The 24689-nt window shown below is 37.0% G+C and overlaps 1 protein-coding gene across 1 annotated transcript in view; it reads right to left on the bottom strand.

Moving 5' to 3' along the window:
* Positions 1 to 24689, bottom strand: part of TTN (titin) — a 247054-nt gene that overhangs the window by 85357 nt on the left and 137008 nt on the right. The window contains exons 160-196 of the mRNA XM_062640616.1: positions 24140 to 24244; positions 23538 to 23615; positions 23119 to 23172; positions 22723 to 22806; positions 18749 to 18799; positions 18274 to 18669; positions 17791 to 18066; positions 17286 to 17561; positions 16995 to 17134; positions 16439 to 16565; positions 16089 to 16352; positions 15720 to 15986; positions 15321 to 15584; positions 14602 to 14741; positions 14343 to 14469; positions 13957 to 14223; positions 13591 to 13857; positions 12776 to 13042; positions 12535 to 12674; positions 11415 to 11541; positions 10551 to 10693; positions 8015 to 8138; positions 6899 to 7165; positions 6654 to 6751; positions 6330 to 6498; positions 5977 to 6243; positions 5565 to 5831; positions 5195 to 5473; positions 4680 to 5088; positions 4453 to 4577; positions 4090 to 4356; positions 3219 to 3488; positions 2817 to 3119; positions 2397 to 2699; positions 1944 to 2131; positions 1742 to 1856; positions 261 to 545 (exon numbers count right to left, since the gene is read on the bottom strand). Coding sequence (XP_062496600.1) covers positions 261 to 545; positions 1742 to 1856; positions 1944 to 2131; positions 2397 to 2699; positions 2817 to 3119; positions 3219 to 3488; positions 4090 to 4356; positions 4453 to 4577; positions 4680 to 5088; positions 5195 to 5473; positions 5565 to 5831; positions 5977 to 6243; positions 6330 to 6498; positions 6654 to 6751; positions 6899 to 7165; positions 8015 to 8138; positions 10551 to 10693; positions 11415 to 11541; positions 12535 to 12674; positions 12776 to 13042; positions 13591 to 13857; positions 13957 to 14223; positions 14343 to 14469; positions 14602 to 14741; positions 15321 to 15584; positions 15720 to 15986; positions 16089 to 16352; positions 16439 to 16565; positions 16995 to 17134; positions 17286 to 17561; positions 17791 to 18066; positions 18274 to 18669; positions 18749 to 18799; positions 22723 to 22806; positions 23119 to 23172; positions 23538 to 23615; positions 24140 to 24244 — 7596 coding nt within the window. The remainder of the gene's footprint in view (positions 1 to 260; positions 546 to 1741; positions 1857 to 1943; positions 2132 to 2396; positions 2700 to 2816; positions 3120 to 3218; positions 3489 to 4089; positions 4357 to 4452; positions 4578 to 4679; positions 5089 to 5194; positions 5474 to 5564; positions 5832 to 5976; positions 6244 to 6329; positions 6499 to 6653; positions 6752 to 6898; positions 7166 to 8014; positions 8139 to 10550; positions 10694 to 11414; positions 11542 to 12534; positions 12675 to 12775; positions 13043 to 13590; positions 13858 to 13956; positions 14224 to 14342; positions 14470 to 14601; positions 14742 to 15320; positions 15585 to 15719; positions 15987 to 16088; positions 16353 to 16438; positions 16566 to 16994; positions 17135 to 17285; positions 17562 to 17790; positions 18067 to 18273; positions 18670 to 18748; positions 18800 to 22722; positions 22807 to 23118; positions 23173 to 23537; positions 23616 to 24139; positions 24245 to 24689) is intronic.

Genomic DNA, 24689 nt, shown 5'->3' with positions numbered 1-24689 from the left:
TAATCAGAATTTGACAGATGATCTCTATGTAATCTGTCTGCCAGAAGATTTACTCTTCTTAGTCGTGCTTCCTTAAACAGCAAACTTGGATATTGAAAACCAGAAAAGAGAGTCTTTTTGATGATGGATTTCTAGGTTTTAGTTATATTTTAATATATGTGGTTTACTGAAAGTTGTGTGATTTCACATTATTAACCTAAATATGTTTTAGCAATATAAATAGCAAATGTTATTCCTAGAATATATACATGTCCACTTACCGATGACATTAACGTTAATTTCTCCTGAAAGAGATGACACAGGGTTTTCTAACGTTAAGGAATAAATTCCCTTGTCTGGACGTTCACTTGGAGTAATTACAAGTTCTGCAAAGGAGGCAGTTGTTTTCATTGTTACACGATCACCCTCTTCTAAGACTTGGTCACCAAAAGACCATGTGGCAGTTGGCACAGGGTAGCCAGTGATAGGAACACGGATCTTGATTGGCTCCGGAACAATAACTTCCAGCCCATCTTTGAATGCACTTAGGTCCATTGTAGGGCCAACTGGAAAAAGCACAAAATTGATTTGGTGAAACCCTGTCAGATATTCTGACATGGCTAATTTTATTTATTTTATTTTTTTTTCCAAGGTAAGTATCTCCAGACAGGAGCCTTCAACACTGGGGCAAGCAGAAACACCGCGCTCAGGAGCCTCATTTCTGAGCAGCAAGAGCCGCCGAGGGAGCTTCAAGACCTTACCAGGTCTTGCCCAGGAGCCGGCAGCTTCGCTGAGGCGAGACGCGACTCACAGGGGGCGGTGCCAGGAAGGGACGGCACCGCCCTGAGCGGGTAAAACTCGCCCCAGGGAGGGCGGCAAACAGAACAGTTTGTGCTCCAGCGCTAGAGGGGTGGTGATCCCTCAGCTCAGGAGCCAGGGCCCGGTTTGGGAGCTCTGCTCTGGTTGCCCCGGCGGAGGCAGCGTCGGCACCCAGACAGAGCCGATGAGAGGGGAAGCTGCAGCGCAGAGCTCAGGGTGCAGAAAGTGCCTTCACTGATCTCCTGAGGCGGGGGTGCACAATGGGCAGGACTGCGCTCATTACGCCCTGCTGGAGGTACTCCTGCATCAGGTGGCTGAGCTGCCAGAGACTATGAGGAGACTAAGAGATATCGGGGAAGTTGCGAGGAAGCAGGACTGCTTGCTCCAGGCCCAAACTGTGCACAAAGTGGAGCACTGTGTACAGTTCTGGTGTCCTTGGCATACGAAGGACATGGAACTGTTGGAACAAGTCCAGAAGAGGGCCACGAGGATGATCACAGGATTGGAGCACCTCCTGTATGAAGACGGGCTGAGAAAGTTGGGGCTGTTCAGTCTGGAGAAGAGAAGGCTGCGTGGAGACCTCATGGCAGCCTTCCGGTATCTGAAGCGGGACTATATGGGTGCTGGGGAGGGACTCTTTGTCAGGGACTGTAGTGATAGGACAAGGGTTAATGGGTTTAAATTTACACAGGAGAAGTTCAGGCTACATATAAGGAAGAATGCTCTTCAGGCAACCTAACAGGTCTGTCTCTAATAGTACAGCTAATTATCTGCATAATTCATAACAGAGGAGAAACAGCTCAGAATATCAAAAGCCTAAGGCTCTTTATACTAGTTGTCACAGCAGTTATTTGGTGAAAGTATACATATTATGTATTATGCACAGGATGCACTTGTGTGCCTTATCCGATTAATTATCTTTAATAAATAGCATATGGCTTACCAAAAGTATCATCTGCAGTTAATGGTCCAATAGCCTCTGCTGGGTCTGACACACCAGCTGCATTTTCTGCTGAGACTCTGTAGTAATAACTGGATCCTGGTTTCAATCCAGTAACCTAAACAACACAAATAATTATTTTGTATCTCATATTAAAGATGATCTGCACATTTTGATTATTTTGTTGATGAACAGAACATCTTACCTTAAAAGTAAGAGCAGGTACTAATTTTGGGTTACAGCGAATCCACTTGTCTGTACCTTCTTCTTGCCTTTCAACAATATAGCCTAAGACTGGACTTCCTCCATCGTCGAGAGGAGGTTCCCATGTGAGCTGCACTGATGACTTAGTTTGATCTGAATGATCAAGGTTAATGGGAGGACTTGGTCTCTCTGAAAATAATTTGAGAGGAAAATGTTTTTTGCAACTTATAAAGGAGCATGGGTTTACATATCAGCTATCTATACCTTAAAGTACTATTTTTAAAACCATTGCATGGCTTTTTTTCTAAACTTTTTTTTTTTTTTTGGTTGGATTCTAATTTCAGAGAAAAAATATTTGGATTTTTTACTGAACCAGATGGTGCACATATAATATAAAAACAGCCAAAATGTCCCTGTTTCATAATGCAGTCACAATCAGCGTTTGCATACTTACTGATTGGGTCCATAATTTTTACTGCACGTGTAGCAGGACTTGGTTTGCCAACTCCAACCATGTTTTGAGCTCTTACTCTGAAGAAATATTCTTCATTTTCCACAACATCAGTCAGGACGGCTGACAGTTCATCAGCTCCAGTGGTCATAGTTGGCTCCCATTTGATGGAAGCTCTGTTACGCAGTTCAATAACGTAGCCAGTAATTGGAGATCCTCCATCATACTCAGGTGGTTCCCAGGTAAGTGTAGCTCCAAACCTGTTCACATCAGTAACTTCTACATTCTGAGGAGGTCCAGGAACTTCTGCATTTTAGGGGGAAAAAGGAAGAACAAAGTGCTTAGGTTTTACCTACTGTTTGAGTTTGTACTGCTTTGCTTACACTGTCACCAAACACTGAATTTTTCATAACCACTGCTCACCAAATTTGCTCTTAGCTTCCACAGGTGTATCTGTTTCCACAGGCTCACCAGTGCCCACCCTGTTCCTTGCGCTAACACGGAAGAGGTACTCAACACCTCCTTTTTGTAGTCCAGTAACAGTGTATTCACAATTTTCGGCACGGTCAGTGACCATAATCCAAGTTTTGCGCTTGATATCACGTCTTTCAACAACATAGCCTATTATTTTACTTCCACCATCACTTTCTGGTTCTTGCCAGGCAAGGCCAACTTCACCATCATAAGTTTCAGTGACTTCCAAGTTTCTAACTGGACCTGGAACATCTAGCAGAAATATGACAATAGTTTAGGGCACTGCATCTCTTTTTTTTTTCCTCTGGCTTAAATAAATGTAAACAAGGTTTTAATAATAGGAGTATTTACCAATGACCTCTACGTTGATGAATGCTTCTGCCTGGCCATGTTTGTTTCGAAGTATAACCTTGTACCTCCCCTTATCTGATTTCTTTGCTTCATAAATTTTGAAAGTAGTACAGTCAGTTGTCGTATCAACAGTTGTTGTGGGCAGATTTTCCTCCCCTTTCAACCATTCAGCTTCTGCTCTTGGGTAGGCATCATATGGAACAGTCATAGTTAAAGGCTTCCCAACATCAACTACAAGGTTTTGATCACCAGTCTTGATTCTGGGTGCAGCTAAGGTGGATGAATATGAAAAATAAGTACTTACATATTTTTTCTTCAAAACAGATGTATTTTTAGTCAGCTAACAGAAAATTAAAGGAGCTGTTGTATAGAAGCTAACATAGAAAACTGAAGGAGCTATTGTATGAATTCTGAGCAAATCCTTAATACACTTATTGGATTGCTCCACAGAAATAAGCTCGGTCTGGTTGGTATGTACTGTGTCCTCCTATAAAGGCAGGATCACTGGTCTGATCCTGTAAAATAGAAAAATTAGGAATTAAATGTTTTATATGACTGAAGTGAGTAGGCCAAATAATTTTCATGGTTTAGATCTGCAGAGACCTAATGAAAAGGTTCTGTTTCCTTTAAGTTCAGTTCATGCTCTTCGTATAGACACTGAAAAGTAACCTGTATTTTTGCTCAGCATTTGGATCAAGGTGGAAGAATCAAAAAATGTTTGTTGCCTGAGTTATAATTCTTACAGTTCACAGACTTGTATCTCAGCCTGATTGTGCATTCATTTTAATTCAACTCTTTGAAAGAAGAAAAGTCAATTTAGTTAACTCACTAACCTAAGATTTTATAAAGAAACACAAAGCAAGCATCTTACCAGCTAATTCAAGCTTAGCTCTAGCTTCCTTATCTTTGGCAATAAATCTGTATTCTCCTTGGTCGCGGGGCTTTATATCGCACACCTGCAGCCTGTGGACCTTTCCTTCACTCATCATCTGATGTTTGTCACCTTGGACAATAATCATGTTGTTTCTCAACCACTTGACCTCCACACCATCTTTGTTCAACTCAGCCATGAAGATGACATCTGTACCAGGAGGTTCATAAATATCTTGTGGTGGTCGGATGATCTCAACAGGGATTTCTGAAATAAATGTCAATTCATTTGATGTTATTTATATATTGTTTCTATTATGACTAAATAATGCAAGAAATAAGTCCTGTTTGACTTTACACATACCTTCAACAAAAAGTCTTGCCCTAGATTTCCTGTCATCTACGCCACAGGAATATTCACACTCATCATCTAGTCTGCAGTCTTTAATGATTAATCTGTGCAGATTTCCATCTTTTTCAAACTGGTATCTTTATGGGGGAGTAAGTAAGCAGCATTTTAGTTTACAGACAAGGTAACAAAGTGAAGCAAGCATGTCTAGCATATTAACAGGCATAATAAAATGTACATACTTTTTGCCTTCTTTTATCTCTCTTCCATTTCTGTACCATCTTACACTGGCTTTCTCTTTGGAAAGTTGGCATGTAAAGACAGCATCATCAAATTCTGTGACGGTCTGGTCCTGAAGATGTTCGATGAAGTCTGCTGGTGCTTCTGTGATGAGAAGCTCTGCAACGGATTTGTCTTGTCCAGCAGTGACAGTGTACTCGCCTTCATCTATAAACCCACAGTCTTTAATAATGAGTGAGTGTTTGTACTTATCAATTTTGTACAAAATGCGTCTGTCGAATGTGATCTCTTCACCATTCTTTGTCCATTTGAGGGTTGCATTAAGGCGATTGACTTTACACCAGAATGTGACGGTTTTCTTTTCCATTGTCTCAATATCTTCAAGGGGCTCAACAATTCTGAGATCCTCCTCTGTTAAGACAAGAACCCCAAAGTGATTAATTTACATCCTCATGATCGTAACATGAAATTGAATGTAAGGTGATGAAATAATTTTAATACAGTGCAAGTTATTTACCTAATACGGTTAAGGCAGCAAAGCTTTTGACATGTTCACCTCTCTGGTTTGACAGTGCAATGGTGTAGGTAGCTTGATCTTTCAGCTGTGCATCTCTGATTCTGAGAGTGTAAACTAAATCCTTATGAACAATAATGTATTTTGCACTATCAAATATTGCCTCATCATTTTTGTACCACTTCTCTTTGGCACCTTCTTTATTGACTTCACAATTGAAGATAATTTCTTGACCCTCACTAACTTCTTGGTCCTTAAGGGGAGTTATAATCCTGAGTTTTTCTGAAATTGAGGAAAAGGAAGAAATAGAATACCATCTAGTATAAGGAATTCAACAAAATATGTACCCAAACATTGATAAACTAAAGCTTACCAATCACTGTTAAACGTGCTGTTGCTTTAGCTTCGCCAACCGTGACAGTATACTTTCCTGCATCTCCTAGAATAGAGTCTTTAACTACAAGTGTTCTCTTTTTGCCGTCTGAAATGATGTCGTACTTATCACCAGGCTCCAGGACTGTGTCATCCCTCAGCCACTGTACTGAAATTGCCTCTTTGGATACTGAACAGACAAATTCAGCTTTGTCTCCTTCAAGAACCTCAAGATTTTGTGGTCTGGTAAGAAATTGTGGTGTAAGTTCTGAAATAAAAATATTTTGTAGATATATATTAATTTATTTTATGGTTTTACTTATGAAGAGAATAAACCAAGTTGTGTACTCTTACTGTTTGTTTTATTTTGTTTGTTTGTTCAGAAAGCAAGGCCACCAAAGTAACTCTCTTACCATGTACAGTAAGTTTTCCTGTTGTACTAGAGCTTGGGAGCTTGCAAGTATATTTGCCAGCATCCTCAGGATGAGCATTATGTATGAGAAGGATTCTCTTTCGGCCATCAGAAATATGTTCAAATCTAGCACCATCAGGCACCTCCTCATCTCCTTTAAACCAAGTAACTTCAGCATTAGGCTTTGAAACTTCACAGATCAATTTTACAGTGTCATTTTCATTCACTTCAAGATCAGGAAGTTTTTTTGTGAAAACAGCCTCTTCCTCTGCAACAAGAATTTTGAAAGATGATTAAATCCTTTCATCAAATCCCCTTTTTTTCTTGTTTACAGATTAGATTCTAAAACACTACCTATCACTGTAAGTAGTCCTGATGTTCGAGCTGTTTTTGCTTCACAGGCATATTCAGCTTCATCATCGAAGGCACATTTATTGACAACAAGAATGTGTTCTGCTCCTTTGGAAATGATGTCATACTTCTTGCCTTTTCTAATTTCAATGCCATCTTTAAACCACTTCACCTATTTCAGAGGAAATAAACATGGTCACTAATATTAACATGCTCATCATAAATTTCAGTTTTATGTTCATTTGTAATAATAGAGTTGTCAGTTTAAAAAAAAAACAACACTAGTTGAAGGAGTTACTCAGATTCAAAAGTATTGCTATTATTGACCTTGACACCTGGACGGGAAATTTCACATTCAAACCGAGCAGATTCTTTTTCTTTCACTTCAAGATCAGTTAGGGGCTTCAGGAACTCAAGACGAATAGCTATAAGAAAAAATAAAACTTTTAGTACAAGAAATTCTCCAGTAGAGAACAATAAATTGCTGGCATTGATATTATTGTCAGTCATAGACACTAGGATATAAAGTTTATAGCACTTAAACATTTTGCATAAAATTTTTAATGACTTACGTTCTACATTGAGGAAACAGGATGTCTTAAAATCCTTAACTTTGCAAGTGTATGTTTTTGCATCATCCAGTGTGCAGCCATGGATAATGAGCTTTCTGACCCTGCCATCAGAAATTATATCATACTTCTTTGTTTTATGAATTTCTTCACCATTTTTGAACCATTGAACTTTTGCATTTTCCCTGGAAACTTCGCATTCCAGTATTGCGGTGGCCTCTTCTTCAACAGTCTGGTCCTCAAGTGGTTTAGTAAATTCAACTGGGGGTTCTAAAAGAAACAGATTTTTTGATAGAAAATACCTAAACTAAAGCAGCCCTCTGCTAGTAGTGAATTGTTGCATACAGCAGTACTAATTTTCTTTGTCTGAATAATCAGAAAGGCTCTTAGATGTCTCTGTTGAAGGTGTTGTTTTTTTTTTAATTATTTTTAATGCCCAGACATATTCAGTTAATTTAGCTCATTTCCTTATTTTCAGCCTACTGTAAAGGTAGAATGAGTGATATCTTTGTCCATGGAGTTTTTACTCACAAATTATCACAAAACCTTGCAAGTCAGTTTCTTTAACTGAACTGTAGCCATATGATCTCAGTGACTCTGAAGTTATACTCCGAACTTAAGGAGTAATTTCCTTGAATTACTATATCAGTTAGAAGTGTGTGGAGTTTTTGACTTCTGAGGCATACATAGCTTGCAAACAGTGCAAGTGGGCATACAGACGATGTTATGTCAGTTGACAGATGGTGTAGTTGTGCTCTCATATGTTTCTGGATCCGCCAAAGAATGGAAAAATGCATGGGGAGCCATAAAGGCCAGTTTTTGCAGGCCATCTTGAGGCCAACTGACTGTTCAAGTCTGCAATAAAGCCCTGGAAATCCTAATGAACTGATTCATCTGCTAGGTCTGACACATTTTCAGTATTTTGCCCTTTCCTCAGCTTTTCCATGAAGCATAAACATTTTAAGTGTGTTTTTTAATCAGGAGAATTATCTATCAATCAAATACTGTCTGTATGGTCCTATTAATTTGATTTATGGTTTATATTAACATCCTATTCCAGGATGAATTGTGAATGGAACATTAACAATTACCATGATATAATGAAAATGACTGACTTACCTTTCACAAAAAGATTTGCTTGAGTTCTGAAATCTTTTGCTGTCAGTGATACCTCTCCTGCATCTGTTAACTTGACATCTCTTAGAATAAGTGTGTGAACTCTCCCTTCAGCACGTGTCATGATCTTATAAAGTACATAAAAAAACCTTTTGTAAGTATCTACAAGAAATATTTAATAAACATTTAATGAAACAGTATTGCTATTTATTGTTATCTGTGGAGTTTGGTTTAATTTTATATGAAATTTTGGTAATTTCCTTTTGTATATACTATGTATACCTCAAGACAAATGCTTTGAAGATTTTGAGAATCATTTCTGTTTTGTCTTTTCACTTACAAGAAATCATAATTTTAATTTTCCCCACGTTTTAATTTATTTGTGTCCTTGTATTAGAAAACCTGAGTCTACTATAAAAGTTCAGAACGAGGCTGACTTGAGATCTTGTTTATTATGAACAAGTACTAGTAATATAAGTAAATTTATGGGAAAAAGTTCATGTTACTCCTGGCTACATCTAAAGTAGTTTGGACCCCCCCCCCCGTACACTCTCTTGTAACTATCAAATTGACTATTACTAAATTTTGGTAGAAATTTCTGCATAAAAATAAAACCCCCAGACATTTCTGTGTTGACCTATTGCTGAAACTACTTTGCAAATTTGAGTTTGAACTGGACTTCTCCTGCACAAACATCCCTTTTCTCTAGGCGTGAACTTGGAGGCTTCAAGGACACATCCTGCATTGCAACCATGAAAAGGGTTGCCACTCATTTGTCCCATAAACTTTAACAGCTCTTGAAGAATTCTATTTATTTATTTTCAGAGACATACATGATCACATAGTATATGCTGGCTTAGAAAAATAAATGGGAAAAATGAGCTTCTGCTAAGGAGCAAGCAAAAAAGATTGAGAAGGCAGTCTCTTTTGCTTCATGGGGAAGGAAGGAACTAAGTGGCTGTCCTTCCTTATTGTGTTTCTGAAACCCAGCTCTAGTGAATGCTTATTCGAAAGAGATCGAGATGAAGCCAGATACGTATTTGACCAAGATACACAGTAAAGATGAACAAAAGTCACTTCAATAAAGGTTACAGCCAAATCCCAGCCACAGAGGTAAAATAATGGTTTGACTTAAAACCAGCTAAAATTAAAAACTTGTACAATTAAATTGATTCTTGACAACTGTAGCAGAAGTGTTTCAAGAGGCTATTTTAAATGAGCAGAAAGTGGTACATCAAGTAAAAATATGGTTTACTCTGGATTTCTTCTTGATAAAATTTCTTGTGAAGTCAAGTGATGGTTTTGACTGTATGTGTAAATTGAATGAAATCTGGATTTTTTTTTTTAAATGTAATTAAAATGATAGCTCAGACAGGTAAGCAGAAAATAATGTTCCATCATACAGAATATTGAACATATAATATTTTTCTTGCTAGGCAGTAATAACTATCAAGCCGTGGCACTGATGAATAACTTTCTGTATTTTTATTCCTAGACTCAGAAGCAATTACCTTGAATTATTACATGTCATCTGCTGAGTTTCAGTTTTATCTGCCCTTAAATATTGCAATAGGGTCACCTATCAGCATGATCAATTTTCCTTTTCCTATTTCTATATTCTGTTTTTTTAGTAACATATTTTTCATTTAGGCAAATTTGGTGAAGCTTGGGAAGATCTAATAAAACCTGAAAATATCATGCTAAAAACTGTATTTAACAGAAAAAAAAAATCTGTACAAAAATATTATTGGCAGCATTATTGCAGGTTCTGAAACCCTGCTAGGTCATGTAATGCCTTGAAAGGTTGCTTTGACTGAGGTTTCCAATTAGTATTATTTCTCTTGGCCTAGTATGTGAAAAAGAAGTCTTAAAACCAGTTATATACATTTATGTTTCATGGTTTTTAATGTCTTTCTTTATGTATTTTTCCTACTATTATCTTTAAACTGACTACATTCCAGGCGGCTCAGATCTCAGAGTTAAGAGCCAGCACTTGATGAAGGGTTAAATTTAGCTAGTGAGAAGTGCTTGACAAGCAAATCTGCCCAGAAAGTTATCTGGAGAGCCAGAATAAATGCCTGAAATGGAATTTGACTCCTCTTAATCACCTTATATGCAGGACTGGACTGCAACTCAGAATTCAGGAGAAAAAAAAAACATTTCCTGATAGTAACTTTCAAAATCCTCTCAGTGTAACTACAATTTACCTGGACAAAAATAATTCAGTAATCCTGACAGAATCGGGCACAAAGTCACCATTGTAATAATTGATATTTTGAAACCTTTGTTTCCCTTTGTACAGGAAGGTACACAAGTGCTTGTGGTATTCAAGAATACTGTAATTTCTGGAGAAAAAAAAAAGCTATATCTGATTTAGTGAGAATTTACTATTTGGCACAACAGCACTACTCTGTGTATATACACAACAGCTGTACCTTTATACTTCTGATTAAGAGAGTAAATGAGAAATAAAGAAGGGAGAGTTGAAAGAGAGGAAGAAGGAGGAAACATGAGGAAAAAGAAAGTTTAGTTTCTTTACCTTTTCACCGGGCTCCAGTTTCTTTCCTTTCAGGAACCACTCTACTGGAATTCCCTCATAAGAGAGTTCGCAGTCGAAGGTTGCTGATTCCCCAGCTGTCACTGTTACATCCTTGAGGGGTCTCAGCAAGCCAATTACTCGAGCTTGGTAAGAAGACATCATTCTCAGATTAGTTTCTTCTACCCAAGAGAGAGCTGCTGCCCTTATGTACTAATCTCCATGGTGGCTTCCCTCAAGAGAGACAGACATCGCAATGCCACTCTTTAAATTCCCTAAATAGAAGAGGCCACCAGGGCTTTTTAGGGGGAGGGCTGGTCACCTAAAATTTCCTATTTGCAGAGCGTGTTTCTTTAAATTGAACAAGGTCAGCAGGAAAGTTGCCGTGCATCTGTCTCCCTGCCAAGCCTTGCATGCCTCTTACTAGATAAGGTATGTGTTTTCCAAAATAGCGAGGGCTAGGACTGGAGTGTGGAACAAGTGGTCTTCAACTGTGTAGCCTGTCCCTGCCCATCAAACTCTTAACCTTATCCCTAGATATCACTGTGATCCCATCCTTTCAGGTTAACATGCTTCCATCCAGCAACGCCTTTGCCTGTAAAACTTTGATTGTGTAATAATAGCAGCCTTCAAGGCCATCTCCTTATTTTTACTCCCCGTGTATGAATAAACTATGTACAAGATTAAAAAACATACAAGAAATTCCTTAACTAAAAAAATAAGGTGGCTTGAATAATTAATCCTGCAATTGTCTGGAAAGAATTGCTGTCGGTTCAATGAATTATTGAGATTTGGCCACTAATTCCAAGAGGCAACGAGTACCTTGTTTTCACTAGATTAAGTAATTTCAGTTTGAAAGACACTTACGTTTCACTCGGAGGTGAGCACCAGATTTGGCATTTGCTGCTTGGAAATCTACTCCACCAGCTTGATCTAAGCGTACATTGTACAGTGTAAGGAAGTGCTTTTTGCCTTCCTCCTTGATTTCACATTCCTGCAACAAGAGAAGTGAAAATAATTTTTCAGTATCTTTTTTCTGTGTGTCACACAAGAACCCTTACTTCTCCTACCATACATATGTTATCATCTCCTCCTCCATTCACAACACTTAGGCCCACTCGCCACTTGCGATATACCTTATAAACGTTCATTCATATGTGTGTCCTTTCAAAGTCCCTTCCTAATACAGTCTGCTTCTTCTTAGAAGGAAAGGGCCAGAGACAACACACTTGTGTTGCTGAATGATATGTGCTGATTAACTAGCCAATATATCCATGTGTATAAGAGTCAGAGGCCTAAGGGAACTAGAAGTTTCCAAAACTGCACTGTGACCTTTACTTGAGAAGGGTCCCTTTACTTGAGAAGGGTCTTGATGTCTTATCCAGACATTGATTTTCATGGAACTTACGATCTTTGTGATTTACTCACAATGTAACTTACTGTTACATTAAAGAGTTGTGAAATTATTGCCAGTCATGATTGCATTGTTTCTTAAATTTTCAGATCCTTCCAGCAAAGAATTAAGAATATTTGATTAAGCCTTATACACTTTTAAATCAATTTTTGCCATCATACTAATGGAAAAGAGTTTGAAAATGTGTTCTATGTCTATTTAAACCAACCATAGCTCAAAAACCAAAAGTAAATGAAGACAATCCAAAGTTTGTATTTTTAAAAGCCATTATGTTTAAGTGAATTCCATGAGGTCTTTGCTCTTTGGATACATATTATTAGGGAACAGCAATAGAGAATGTACTTACTTATGTAAAATAATTTATTATTTTGATATTTTATGTGACATTTTTGATTAATTCTATATTACATTTTAGAAGTTATTAATGTGGTCCTTACTGAAAGCAGATAGATAGGGATTTCACTTAGTTCTTGGGATTTCACTTTATTTCTGCAGCCACCTTCTTCTCCCTCACACTTCCTCCCCACAGAATTTTGAGACACACATAAGAAACATCCTGAAATATTTGCTTACAGCTGATTCAGTCAGAGGTTCTCCTTTTAACCTCCAATTGCCATGGACACCTTCCTCAGAGATTTCAATATCAAAACGGGCAGTCTCTGTCTCAATCACCTCCACACTGTATAGTGGACGTATAATCTCAATATCCCGGTCTGGAGGAAAAAAAAAACAAAAAAAAAGCGATTGATGCCCTCAGTCTCTAACAGACCACAAAAGATCTTTTCTACAGAGAAGCCCAGTAAAATAGCTATACCTTCAATATTGAGTTTTGCAGAAGTTTGATCAGTACCACAGTCACAAGTGTACTGTCCAATGTCTTTCTTCAATGCTTTCTTGAGGATAAGGATTCGTTTTTTACCATCAGCCTTAATAACAACATTCTTTGATGGAGTAATTGGTTTGCCATCCTTCATCCATTTCACTGGAGCATCTGCTTTGCTGATTTCACATTGTAAGATTACTTCATCTTTCTCTACAGCAGTGTAATCCTGCAACTTCCCAGTGAAGTAAGGGTCTGCCTCTGCAAGCAAAGATTAAGATGTTTCAGTCTGAAGCTTTAGTCTTTCAGAAAAGACAATTAATTCTTACCATAAAATACATTTCTTGTTTAGTCCCTGCAAGGAGGATTAAATATAGTTGTTACAAATATTACACAGTTCTGTTGCAAAATGAGTAAACAACAAATGCCTAAGAAACAATTCAGTGTATTACTAATACTACTGAAAACACTGATTTCATACTTTAGGAGTTTCAGAGCAATGTTTAAATATCTAACAGGTAATTTTGCAACAGTTGCATGAAATTTTAAAGTTATTTTATTTATTCTTTCTGAATGGGGAAATGGAGACCCAAAGACAAATAAATTGTAATTTTATTAAAATTACAATATAAAAATTAAAATATAGATTAATCCAAATAAATAACAACAAAAAATAAAATCCCACAAACAAACAAAACCCACACACCAAAGCAAACCAAAACCAACCCTAAGATTTTCTGATCACCATTTTTCATTAGTAAGACTCTTCTGATAATATACAACATGTAAATTCTGTGGGGCATTCTTACCAAGAACAGTAAGTTTGGCTTCTGATGATTTGTCCATAGCTTCCACTCTAATCTGAGAAGTATCATCAATAGTAAGATCTTTGATTGTGAGTGAATGGAATTTGCCGTCATCTGTCATTGAAACCACTTTGCTGGTATGTAATCGCTGGTCATTCTTGAACCAGACAACAGTGATATTTTCGTGAGAGAGTTCCACAGTGAACACTGCAGTTTCTCGCTCCTTTTTTGTTACATCTTTGAGAGGAGTAATGAATTTCAGGCGGATACCTATAACAACAAAACATGTAATTCACAATAATGTTATAAATAAAAACTATCCAAGGAGTATGGTGCAAATCTTTCCGAGAAAGGCAAAGTCAGGCAAACCTTCAATAATTAGCTTGGCACTTGTTCTCTTATCCTCAGCTTCAAACATGTATTTAGCTTCATCCTCAAAGGCAGCAGATTTAATAATCAGAGCGTGCTTTGTTCCATCTGAAATAATTTCGTATCTTTCATCTGGAGTGATCTCTTCTGTTCCTTTCAACCAGTGGAAAGTCTTAGGTTCTCTGGACGTCTCACATTCAAACTTGGCTTCATCTTTCTCAAAGACCTTCACATCACTTAGTGGAGTGATAAAGATGAGAGGCAATTCTGAAATCAAAGAAGAACACTTTCAGCTCAGAGCTAGGTTTATATAGACCTTTATGTTTCTAGATTTGTTCTAATGCCCTAAGATATGTGTGGAAATATTGGCAAAGTGCAGACTGTACCTTTCACTTTCAGATTAGCAGCACTTTTAACGTTAGCAGCTTGGAAAGATACTTCTCCAGTCATATCAAGTTTGCAGCTATGAAGGACAAGAATATGCTTCTTCCCATCTTCAATGATTTCACAGTCCTGGTGATAAAGAAACATTGCCATACACACATATTAGAATATTCTTAGACTACTCTAAGAAAACATTCAGAAGCTGCATTTTTTTTTTTCCCTGGTGTAAACTGTGGTCTAAAAACAAAGAAGAAGCCTTACAGGTGAAGGTGTTAGTGTTTTGTCCTTTAGCTTCCATATGGGATGGACATCAGGCTCAGAAATTTCAATTTCAAAACGTGCTGTTTCACCAACAAATACTTCCACTCCATAAAGTGGGCGCTCCACTTTGATTAAGCGAGCTAAAATGAAAAGGAAACACCAAAAGTTCACATCTGTTTACTCACTCATTCCGTATCACAGAAAGGTAATACCGGAAAGGATCTAAACTCTCTTCCTCTCCCTTCTTTAGCGCATTCGAATGCTATCACTGATAAACATTTGTCTAAACTCTTTTTAAAAAGATGCAAATTTGGGCAGTCTACGACCTCCTTCTATAATGTGTTGTCCTGGTTTCAGTTGGGTTTAAACCTCAAGATATATCTGAAAGTTTAGTTATTTTTTGTAAGAATATTTTTCCTCATAATTAATGTAGATATCTGTTACAGTGAATTAAACTAACTGCTTTACTTTTCCTGACTGTAAATGGACATAGAGAATAATTGATCATCACTGTCTTCACAACAGCCATTTATATATCTTAAGATATTTTGCCTCTTGTAAATACCCTTAATAATTGTAAATCTAGATATTTCAGCTATTCATCACAACAGCATGTTTTCTAAATGTACAATTTTTGGTGTTGTACTCTAGGAAGTGTCTGTCTATACTGTTTTACAAAGGTTTCAGTACTTTCCCTGAGGCAAGGCAAGATAACTTACGCTCAACGCTGACATTAGCAGTTGTCTTGTCAGTTCCACAGTTGCACTCATAAACACCCTTATCACTCTCTGCAACCTTCTTGATCTTCAGGATACGGCGCAAGCCATCCGTTTTCATGGAAATTCTGTTGGAAGCTACCAGTTCTTCACCATCTTTGTACCATTTTACTGGCACATCTTTGCTAAGTTCACACTCCAGAGTAATATCATCTTTCTCCACAGCACTGTAGTCTTGTAATTTCACAGTGAAATATGGATCAGCCTCTACAAAAGGCATAGTAGATATGAAGCGGTAAATTAGTAATATAAATTTACTAGAACATCAATATTTTGTCACTTTCCACTTACACGTTTTTTATTCATATTATGTAACATATTTAAAATTATTTATGTAATCACCTAAGACTTTCAGGTTTGCTTGTGTGTTCAAGTCCTTGACCACGGCCTTTATTTCAGAGATATCATCAAGTGTTACTTCTCTAAGTTCTAGTTTATGAACTTTGCCTTCTGAAGTCATGAAAACTGTTCTGCTTGTGTGGAGTCTCTTGTCATTTTTGTACCATTTCACTGGCATGTCTTCATGAGAAAGCTCAAACTGAAAGTGAGCTGTTTCCCCTTCTTTCACTGTTTGATCCTGTAGAGGTGAGATGAACTTCAGCCTCACACCTGTAGACACATAAGTACCATCAGAAAAAGGCCAATGTGGCTCTGAAAGATATATTCTTAATCCATTTTTTATTTTTTTCTTTCATTAAGGAAGACACTTGCCTTCCACAAACAGTCTTGCTGTGCTCTTCTTGCCGTCGACTTCAGCAGTGTATTCTCCCTCATCATCAAACTGAGAATCATTGATTACAAGAATATGCTTCTTTCCATCTGCAATGATGTCAAATTTTTCTCCGATCTTGAGTATATCAGTGCCCTTAGACCATATAACATTGGCTTCTCTGGTAAGGACACATTCAAACCTTGCTTGGCGCCTCTCAGGAACAGTAACATCTTTTAGGGGCACAGCAAAGTCCAGTTCAATTTCTGGAAGCAAAGCAGAACATATAGCTTGTAATGTGCTCAGTGTGAACTCTGTTTAAGTTGTTATCATATTCCATAGTGCATCATACCTTTCACAGTCAGGATAGCTGTAGTAACTGCATTAAGTGCCTGGTAAAGGACTTCACCAGCTTGCTCTAACTTCACTTTGTGCAAGGTTAGGAAGCGTTTTCCTCCTTCAGCTTTGATTTCACATGTCTGAAGATAGAATAAAATACAATATGTAAATAAAATGCTAAAGAATTGTTGCTAGGTGGTTTTAATAAAGGGATTCTAGAGACATGTTAAAAGTCAGCTAGAAAGATTGGAATTGCTCTTCAAGGCAAGTTAACACTTTCCCTCAATAATAATAAAACCCTGAAGCATATTTCTTTTGAATGTCAGCATAATACCTAGCAATGTGTGTAGGATATTTTCTGAATAATGTGCTGTAATCCTTTGAGAAAACTTAGCTGTAATAGAATATAATTCTTATTTAGAGAACTGGTGTTTTTTTAATTACCAGACTGCTTAGCCTTTCTACATTCTGGACTGAGTAGTAATGGCAGACCTGCAAGGATCTTACCATAAAGACTCAACCTGTTCACAGTGTTTTATTTAAATAAATTTTGTTGTAAGGATGCTTACAGGTGAGGGTCTCAGGATTTCTCCTTTCAGCTTCCATTCACCAGGAATATCATCCTCAGATATTTCTGTATCAAAGTTTGCTGTTTCTTTTTCATAAATGGTAACATCCTCTAATGGTTTCAGAAGTTCAACTTCACGTTCTAGAATGCACAAATAAACACATATATAACTAGATCAAGTTTTGATAGAGCTTTATAATAATTTAGGTTACTTTTTTGTTTGATTGTTTAGAGGTTTTTGAACATTGGCCTGTGAGCTGATTCAATATAATACAAGTAAATGCATCCTTACCTCCAAGGGTCAGTTTTGCTGGGTACCTGCGACCTTCAACTTCCACTGAATATTCCCCAACATCAGCAGGGCCAGCATTCTTGATTTTCAGGAAAATTTTATTTCCCTCTTTCAAGACTTCTGTTTTGTCAGTGGGTTCAGAAGGGATTTCCTCATCTCCTTTAAACCATTTAAAGTTTGGTGTGTCCTTGACAATGTCACAGGTGAATGTAGCTGTTCCTTTTGGTTTCACATGCTGATCTCTTATGGGTTTTACTAACCAGTCTCTTATCACTTCTGCATGACAAAAAGTTACATAAAAATACAGCTTAGCAGACTTCTACTAAAAATACATGGGTCATAAATAGAAGAAATAGACCTTACAGATTTTGTATTACAGCAAACTTTTAGTAACTGTAAAAATCTTATCTGTTCATTTATATTGTACTATGAGGAAAAGCTTTCCTAATCTTAAAACAGCCCAAATATTACAAAGAGAAAGGAGAACAGGATTTTGATTGCTTACCTACTACCTTAACACAAGATGAGCATGAGAGCTCAGTGCCTTCAACGGTAACAGTGTAAGTACCAGCATCAGCATCATCTGAATCAGTGATCATGAGGGTATGTGACAAACCAATAATGCCCAGAGCAAATTTCCCAGGCACGTCTTTGATGATCTTCCCATCCTTTCTCCAGACCACACTTCTTTCTTTGTTAAGTTCACATGTCAAGTACAGTGGCTGGCCTTTAACCACAGTGACTTCTTCTTCAAGAGGTTTCACAAACCGCACTGGGAGTTCTGTGGGAAACACAGAATTTTTGTTTGTCTCATTTACATACAGAAGGTGTGATGCAGGAATGCCTTACATATTAAATCAGCATGTGTAATGATTGATGGAAACAAAAGGGAGCATCTACCAACCACTGTAATTTACTACATACCAGTACTTCCAGCTTAAGGAGTAGATAGCCTTTAAATTATTGATAAACTTGAAATAGGGAATACCTTCAACAATGAGTTTGGCTGTAGAGGTCTTCTCTTTGTTGCCCAGTCGTAATACACAAGTATATTCACCAGCATCTGACAGCTGGACGTCAATAATATGCAGCTTCCTATCTTTGCCATCAGCAATAAACTTGTGCTTTGGGCTCTCTCGTATGTTACTTCCGTCTTTCATCCAGCTGGTAATTGCAGTGGATGGTGAAATAAGGACTTCAAAGATTGCAGAAGACCCAACAGACTCAGCTTCTGTTAGCACTATATCTTTCATCTCCTTGACAAACTTCAGTGGTACAGCCTTGAGTTGGTAAGTGAATGGAGGCTCTTCAGGAGGTTTTTCACCACCACTGCCTGGCCTGAGTTTCCTTCTTTCTGCATCTGCTGGTGAAGGTGTCTTCTTGGCTGCAATTAGAATTCAGAAATTAATAAACTAACACTAATTTATTGCTTTTGCTTGTAGGTATTGATTGTAGTATCCTACCTTTGACTGGACTGATACCCTTTGGAGTTTCTTCTTTTGGGGTCTTGGCCTCTGCAGTAGAATAGCAATATTATTAGGAATGTAGTTCAATAAATTAAGATAAAGTTAACTAAAATTAAGACAAAAATTATTTTACAAATTCGATTTTGTCTTCCTTTAGGTATATACACGTTCCAAGGGAGGAAGATATTAATATATGTATGTATTTATACACCATACACTGTCTATATCTCAGTGATGAGTTCAGTATCTTGAAACATGCGAAAGACATATTCAGCAGTGGAGAATGAAAGGCGGCTAGGAGCGCCTACTTCCTCAATCTATTGTCCTTCCCATTATTTTGTAAAATTCTGCCATTCTCTGACACTTTACTGACATTTAGGCCCTTGATCAATAGCCACCTGTCAACCAAAGTGGCTTAAGTACCTGTTACAAATTATATGGTGTTTTTTTTAGAAGAAGCACACAGTTACTAATGAAGACAACAAAAAAATAAGTTGTATAAATTTAATACATGTTTCAGGACAATTCATTATTTTCACAAGTGAGGGATGTTCTGTTAGTTGCCCAAATTGTGATGAATCATATCAGACTTTTGAAAATAATTCCCATGCTATGTTGCTTTTTATCATCTTCTGTGATAGGAAATATAAAAGATATTTTTAATGGGAGAATAGTATGAATGAAATGCAGGACAGATTTTATTGTGGTGGATGGAAAAATGAATACTAGAAAAAAAGTGTGAGTTTGTGAGTTTTCTGAGAAGATGGTACACAACATGAGTTATGCAGTCATATGAAAGTGTAAGACTAAGACAATGAACACTGATCACACAGGTGTATGAACAGAAAGGTAAGACAAACATCTCAAGAGCAGCTGAACGCCAATACAGCCAGCTAACAGACTAGATGGAAATGTGAGCAGTGTTAAAGAAAGAAAACATCACAATGGAAAATGAAAATGATATTCTCCTGACACAAATAGAACAAGAACTTTGTGGAAGAATTTGGCAGAGGTCTTCCTCACCTCCCTTTGCATGAGACTTTCCAGGAACATCCAGAACTTCATGTGGGTCCCCAGATGCATTCAAATTCCTGTTCTCACTCAAAAGTTTAATGGCCTGCTCATTCATGTGAGCAGGTTCTGATTTCTGGAATTCTTTATCTCCTTCTCCTTTCCTGGAAGTTATCTTACCTATGCTTGAGGAGTAAGTAACTTCTCCACTTGCAGGGATTCCCTTGCTTGATGGTATTTTGTCTGAAAGCTTTCCCTTCTCCTTTTTCATGGTAACAGATGTTTTAATTCCAGTGCCATGTTTAGCTGATGTTTTTGCATCTGATTTACCTTCTGTCACTGAAAACTCTCCTCCTGAAAGCTTTACTTCTTCCATAGTCAAAGAAGATTTTTTTTCTTCCATTTTTAATTTGCTGCTTTTGAGAGCTGGAGTTTTTTTATGTCCATCTTCAATTATATTAACTTCTTGAAATTGTTCGTCAACTTGATTCCTTGGTGGCTGAATTTTCTTTACTGACTCAGATCTGCAAACTATTTCATCTCTGACTCCTTTTTCATGTTCTCCTATGGAAGCTTCACTTCCTTCTCCTGTAATAACTGTACCAAATTCTTCTTTTTCCACAGGCAGCTTTTCAGAGGCATTTGACTGTATAATTTTGTCTTTTTTGAAGTGGGTGCTAAAAAGAGTTTTCTCTTCCTTCTCTGGTATAATCTTTTTGCCTGTTTTATTATCACCTAGGAGTGCTTTCTCAGTCAACAATTGTCCTGAACCCTTCTCATGATGAACTTCTCCTTTCTCTGGAGAATACTTTTCTCTTGCTTTCCTTTCCACTCTTTCTGGCTTAAGAACAGATGGTTTAAAGATTATGTGTGCTTTTTGTCTGGAAACATCCTCATCTTCAGTGGGGTGTTCTAGGTCAATACTTTTTCTCTCTGCTGGTTCAGTCACCTCAGGCAGGTCTAAGGAATGTAGTTCTGCTGATGTGAAGTCCAGATTCCCATCTTTCTCATTAGCTTGAATAACTTCAATTTTCTTTTCTTTATTAAAAATCTTATCTACAGGCATTTCCACTCCTACAGTAACAGATTTCTTCATCCACTCATTACTTTGTATGCCATGCTTCTTCATGGAATTTCCAGGAGGAACTTCAGATTTCTCCAGGGTAAAACTTCCTCTCTCTTCTTCACTTACCAGCAGAGGAGTTTCAGCTATGCCTGCCTCTGTGATACCGTTTACAAATGAAGTTTTATATTTAATGGGAAATTCTTCAGGTTGCAAACTGATTTTTGAATTACTGTCTTTTACTAGAAGCCTTTTCTGGTCCCTGGGCTCATGTGACTCCCTGGGCATATGTTTAGGTAAATAAGTTGACTCAATTTCCTCTTCTTTTTCATGCACAGGAATCTTTCCTTCCTGCAGAATGCTAAACTTGTCAGAGACTTTCTCTATAGCACCTTCCCTATGAACAACCAATTTAATTTTCTCCCGTTTTTCTTCTCCAGAATCTCTTTCTATATGTTCAGATGCTATAGAAATCAGTTTCAATTCTTCATCGGGTAGTGGTGGTTCATCCTTTGCATAAATATTGTTATCTATTGCAACTTCTGTTTTCTCACCTGTAAAGGCAGTCTTTCTTGAAACTATAGGTATAATTTCTGACTCCTCTGCTTCAGGAGTCAGTATAAAATATTTAAGAGCCACTTTCTCCTGCTTATCTGTCTCTGGTTTCAGTATTCCATCAGCTGTTTCCAGTGAGATTTTGAACTCAAGTGGCTCTACTGTCTGAATTTCTGGAACTGACTCCTTAGGACTTACTCTGTCTTTTATGTGCAAGCGTTTCTCAACCAAAACCTTCTTTAATACAACTGTCTCAGGCTTTTCTTCTTCCACTGGGGGCATTTTATCTCTGTGCTTTAGTACAGATGGTGCATCAGGCTTTTCTGCAGCTACAAAGGTTTCACAGGTAATTTAGAGAGTTAAAATCCATAAGAATAAGCATCAGGAACAGTATATTTTAAGACAAAATTTCCAGCTATACCTGAAATAAAATGAACATAGAAGATCTCTTCTCCACAAGACAGAAACTTACAACACAATCACATAAGAAAGGCACTCACAAACAGTACAGAAGACCATTATTATGGTATAGAGCATTGTCCTGCAAGCTTGTCAATTTAGATCCAATCCAGGTTAAAAGCAGCTTTCTAATGACTATCTAGCCACCTACATAAAATGAGTTAGTTATGCCTAACTTCATTTAGAGATGTAGCAGGTCTGGCTACATGACCAAATAAATGGCCAAGAGATATGAGTAATTAAGCTTCTCCAGTACCCGAGACCTGAGCTCTGTTGCAACCTGAGATCCTTTGAATGATGTGTGAGCAGCATGTACATCAGCTCTATAACAATGGACCTCAAGCTCATGGTGCTTCAGAACAACTGGACTCTTCACAATTCTTTTTTCTTGGCAGGGAATGATCAAAGGTCCTAAACATATCAAATGAAAGTAGCAATACTCTAGTTCTTCAGCAACCCCTGCCCCTTTTCCTCAGACTCAATAACAAATTAAAAGCAGAAAACCAAACACAATAATTGTTTAGAAACAATTTAGAATTGTTTTCTATACAGAAAAAACAAGACAGAGTTCACAAGATATATATCAGGAAATAAAAAACATGAAGGAAACAACAGAATACACAGATTTCATAGTAGGACAATAAATAAAGGCACACATATCACCATCCAGGAACAAGAGCACAGACTGATCTCTGTGGTGTATCAGAGACACTTTTAAGATTAGGTGACAGTGCCTGGAATAAGGAGACCCTTGAAAAGGACCTGAAATCTTCCTGCAATGAATGAGTTATGTAATTGTACAGGTCTTCATTCCTTTTATCCTGGACGTATTTAGTATCTCAGAAGAAAACCCCGATATATAGCATAGAATAAACATAAATACCTGCTTTCTTTCCAACCACTGGGATTGTCACTGGAGTAGTAACAGCTGGTGCTGATTCTGCTGCTGGTTTTGGAGATTTTAGAGCTGTAGAGTAAAAAAAAAACAGACAACCCCCAAAGGGTTCTCATATATTTGTTTTAATAAATATTTTTTTTAAAGTAAGATGTTTTTTAAAATGTTCTGCAGATTGCCTACAAGTTCCAGTCTTAGCAATACTAAAGACATTTGTTTAATGTATGAACACTTCTAAGACTCAGCTGGACAGGGCACTGGGCCATCTTGTCAACCTGGTATTCTATGAGTCTATGAATGTCCTTTTAGCCAGAAGTCTCTGAATGGAAAATACTAGATTCACAAGAAAGGCTTCAATGATATTAATGACTAAAGAATTCTTACCCACTGCAGGTTTAGGTTCAGACCCAGGAAGTGGGATAGCTGCTTGCTTAGGTTCTGTCATTTCAAACACAACAATTACAAGTAGGTTAATGTACATTGTTTGTAATCCCATTGAATGTCAAAGTTAGAAGCAACAGAGAGAATTAATCAAAGACAGAATTTATTTTTCTACATTTCATTTTGTCAGAAAGCAAGAAATTAACTTGAGATAAGCTCTTGAAAAGCAAGATACGATGAAATAAAGATAAATTTTTCAAGCACTGAAGAAGTAAAGACAACAAGAAATCCAGAAGAATGCAAAGTTGTTAGTCATGGACAGGCTGGTTGATAGTAATGCATTAGGTTAATATAGCATGATATTCAGCAATGAATATAATTTAGTCACTGCCGTAAGGAAAAAGAGCACCACGCATCTGTACCTTTTGGTGGTTTGGGCACATATTTCTCCTCTTTTTTTATTTCAGGTATCTCAGTTTTCTTCTTAGGAACCTTTGGAACTTTAAAATATTATTTTTATTTTGTAAGATATATTAAACCACCTTGAATCCCCAAATATATTATCTCCAATGTATTTAAAAGTTTTCATTTTTGTAGACATAAACAGTTTCAGATGTTCATAAGATTCAGGAACATGTACTTTTAAGAGTGAGATTTGAATACATTAGAAATACTAAATGGACAACAGGACAAATATTTGTAAAATGTTAACTGAAAGAATGCTTGGGTTAACTGTTTTGCTGTAGTTACATTTTCATCTATATTATAAAATATTTGTAGAATTCTCTTGTATAAACACTGAAGATTGGAAAGCAATTCTAAAATGCACAATTCAGACCCAAATGTGGATGTCAGGTTTAGTTAGGCTTTCTGAGAATCTTTAATTTAAACAATTAGATTAACACAAGCCATCATTTAAAATCACACTTTCATTTCTGAATTGCAGTGAACATTACTTGAAAACTGGATTATATTTTTTTTTTTAAGTATACTTCACTCGATAGATTTGAACATAAATTAGTACCTTCAGGTTTCTTAATTTTTTCTACTGGTGTAGGCACTGTTTTAACTTCTGGTTTAGGTTCTTTTTCGGGTTTAGGTTCTTCCTCTTCTTTTTCCTTTCTAAGAACTTAAAAAGAAAAGGAATTTCAGTTTTTAAAGCACAGGTAAATAAAATAATAAGATGGTGAACAAGAAAAAAAGATTGAAATATATCAGTAACTATGAAGAAACAGGAATGTAAAATATTTAGTTTGATATTAATGGAAGATATTCTTTTAACTGTTCAAGATACTATTCTGGAAGGTTTTTAAAATTCAAACTCATGTAGAGCAAAGAGATAATTTTATTAAGAGAAGTCCATCTGGGAAGAAAGATGCTAACTGTCAATGATAGAAAATTTCTTATAATATCACACACTTCTTATCATATTGAAATGACGAATTACTGTATAGAATTATACTGTATGTTATGTAGCAACAGTTATTAACTATTATTGACTCCAGTGAGAGAGCAAGACTGAATCTTCAAGTGTTATATTTGGAGAGCCCAAATTTATATAATGTCTCTTTTTC

Source organism: Pezoporus occidentalis, unplaced genomic scaffold (genome assembly GCF_034315485.1).
Source record: "Pezoporus occidentalis ecotype Australia unplaced genomic scaffold, CSIRO_AGI_Poc_V1 ctg66, whole genome shotgun sequence".
NCBI classification, from domain to species: Eukaryota; Metazoa; Chordata; class Aves; order Psittaciformes; family Psittacidae; genus Pezoporus; species Pezoporus occidentalis.
Note: the sequence above shows the minus strand (reverse complement) of the source record. Positions and strands in the feature narration are given on the sequence as shown.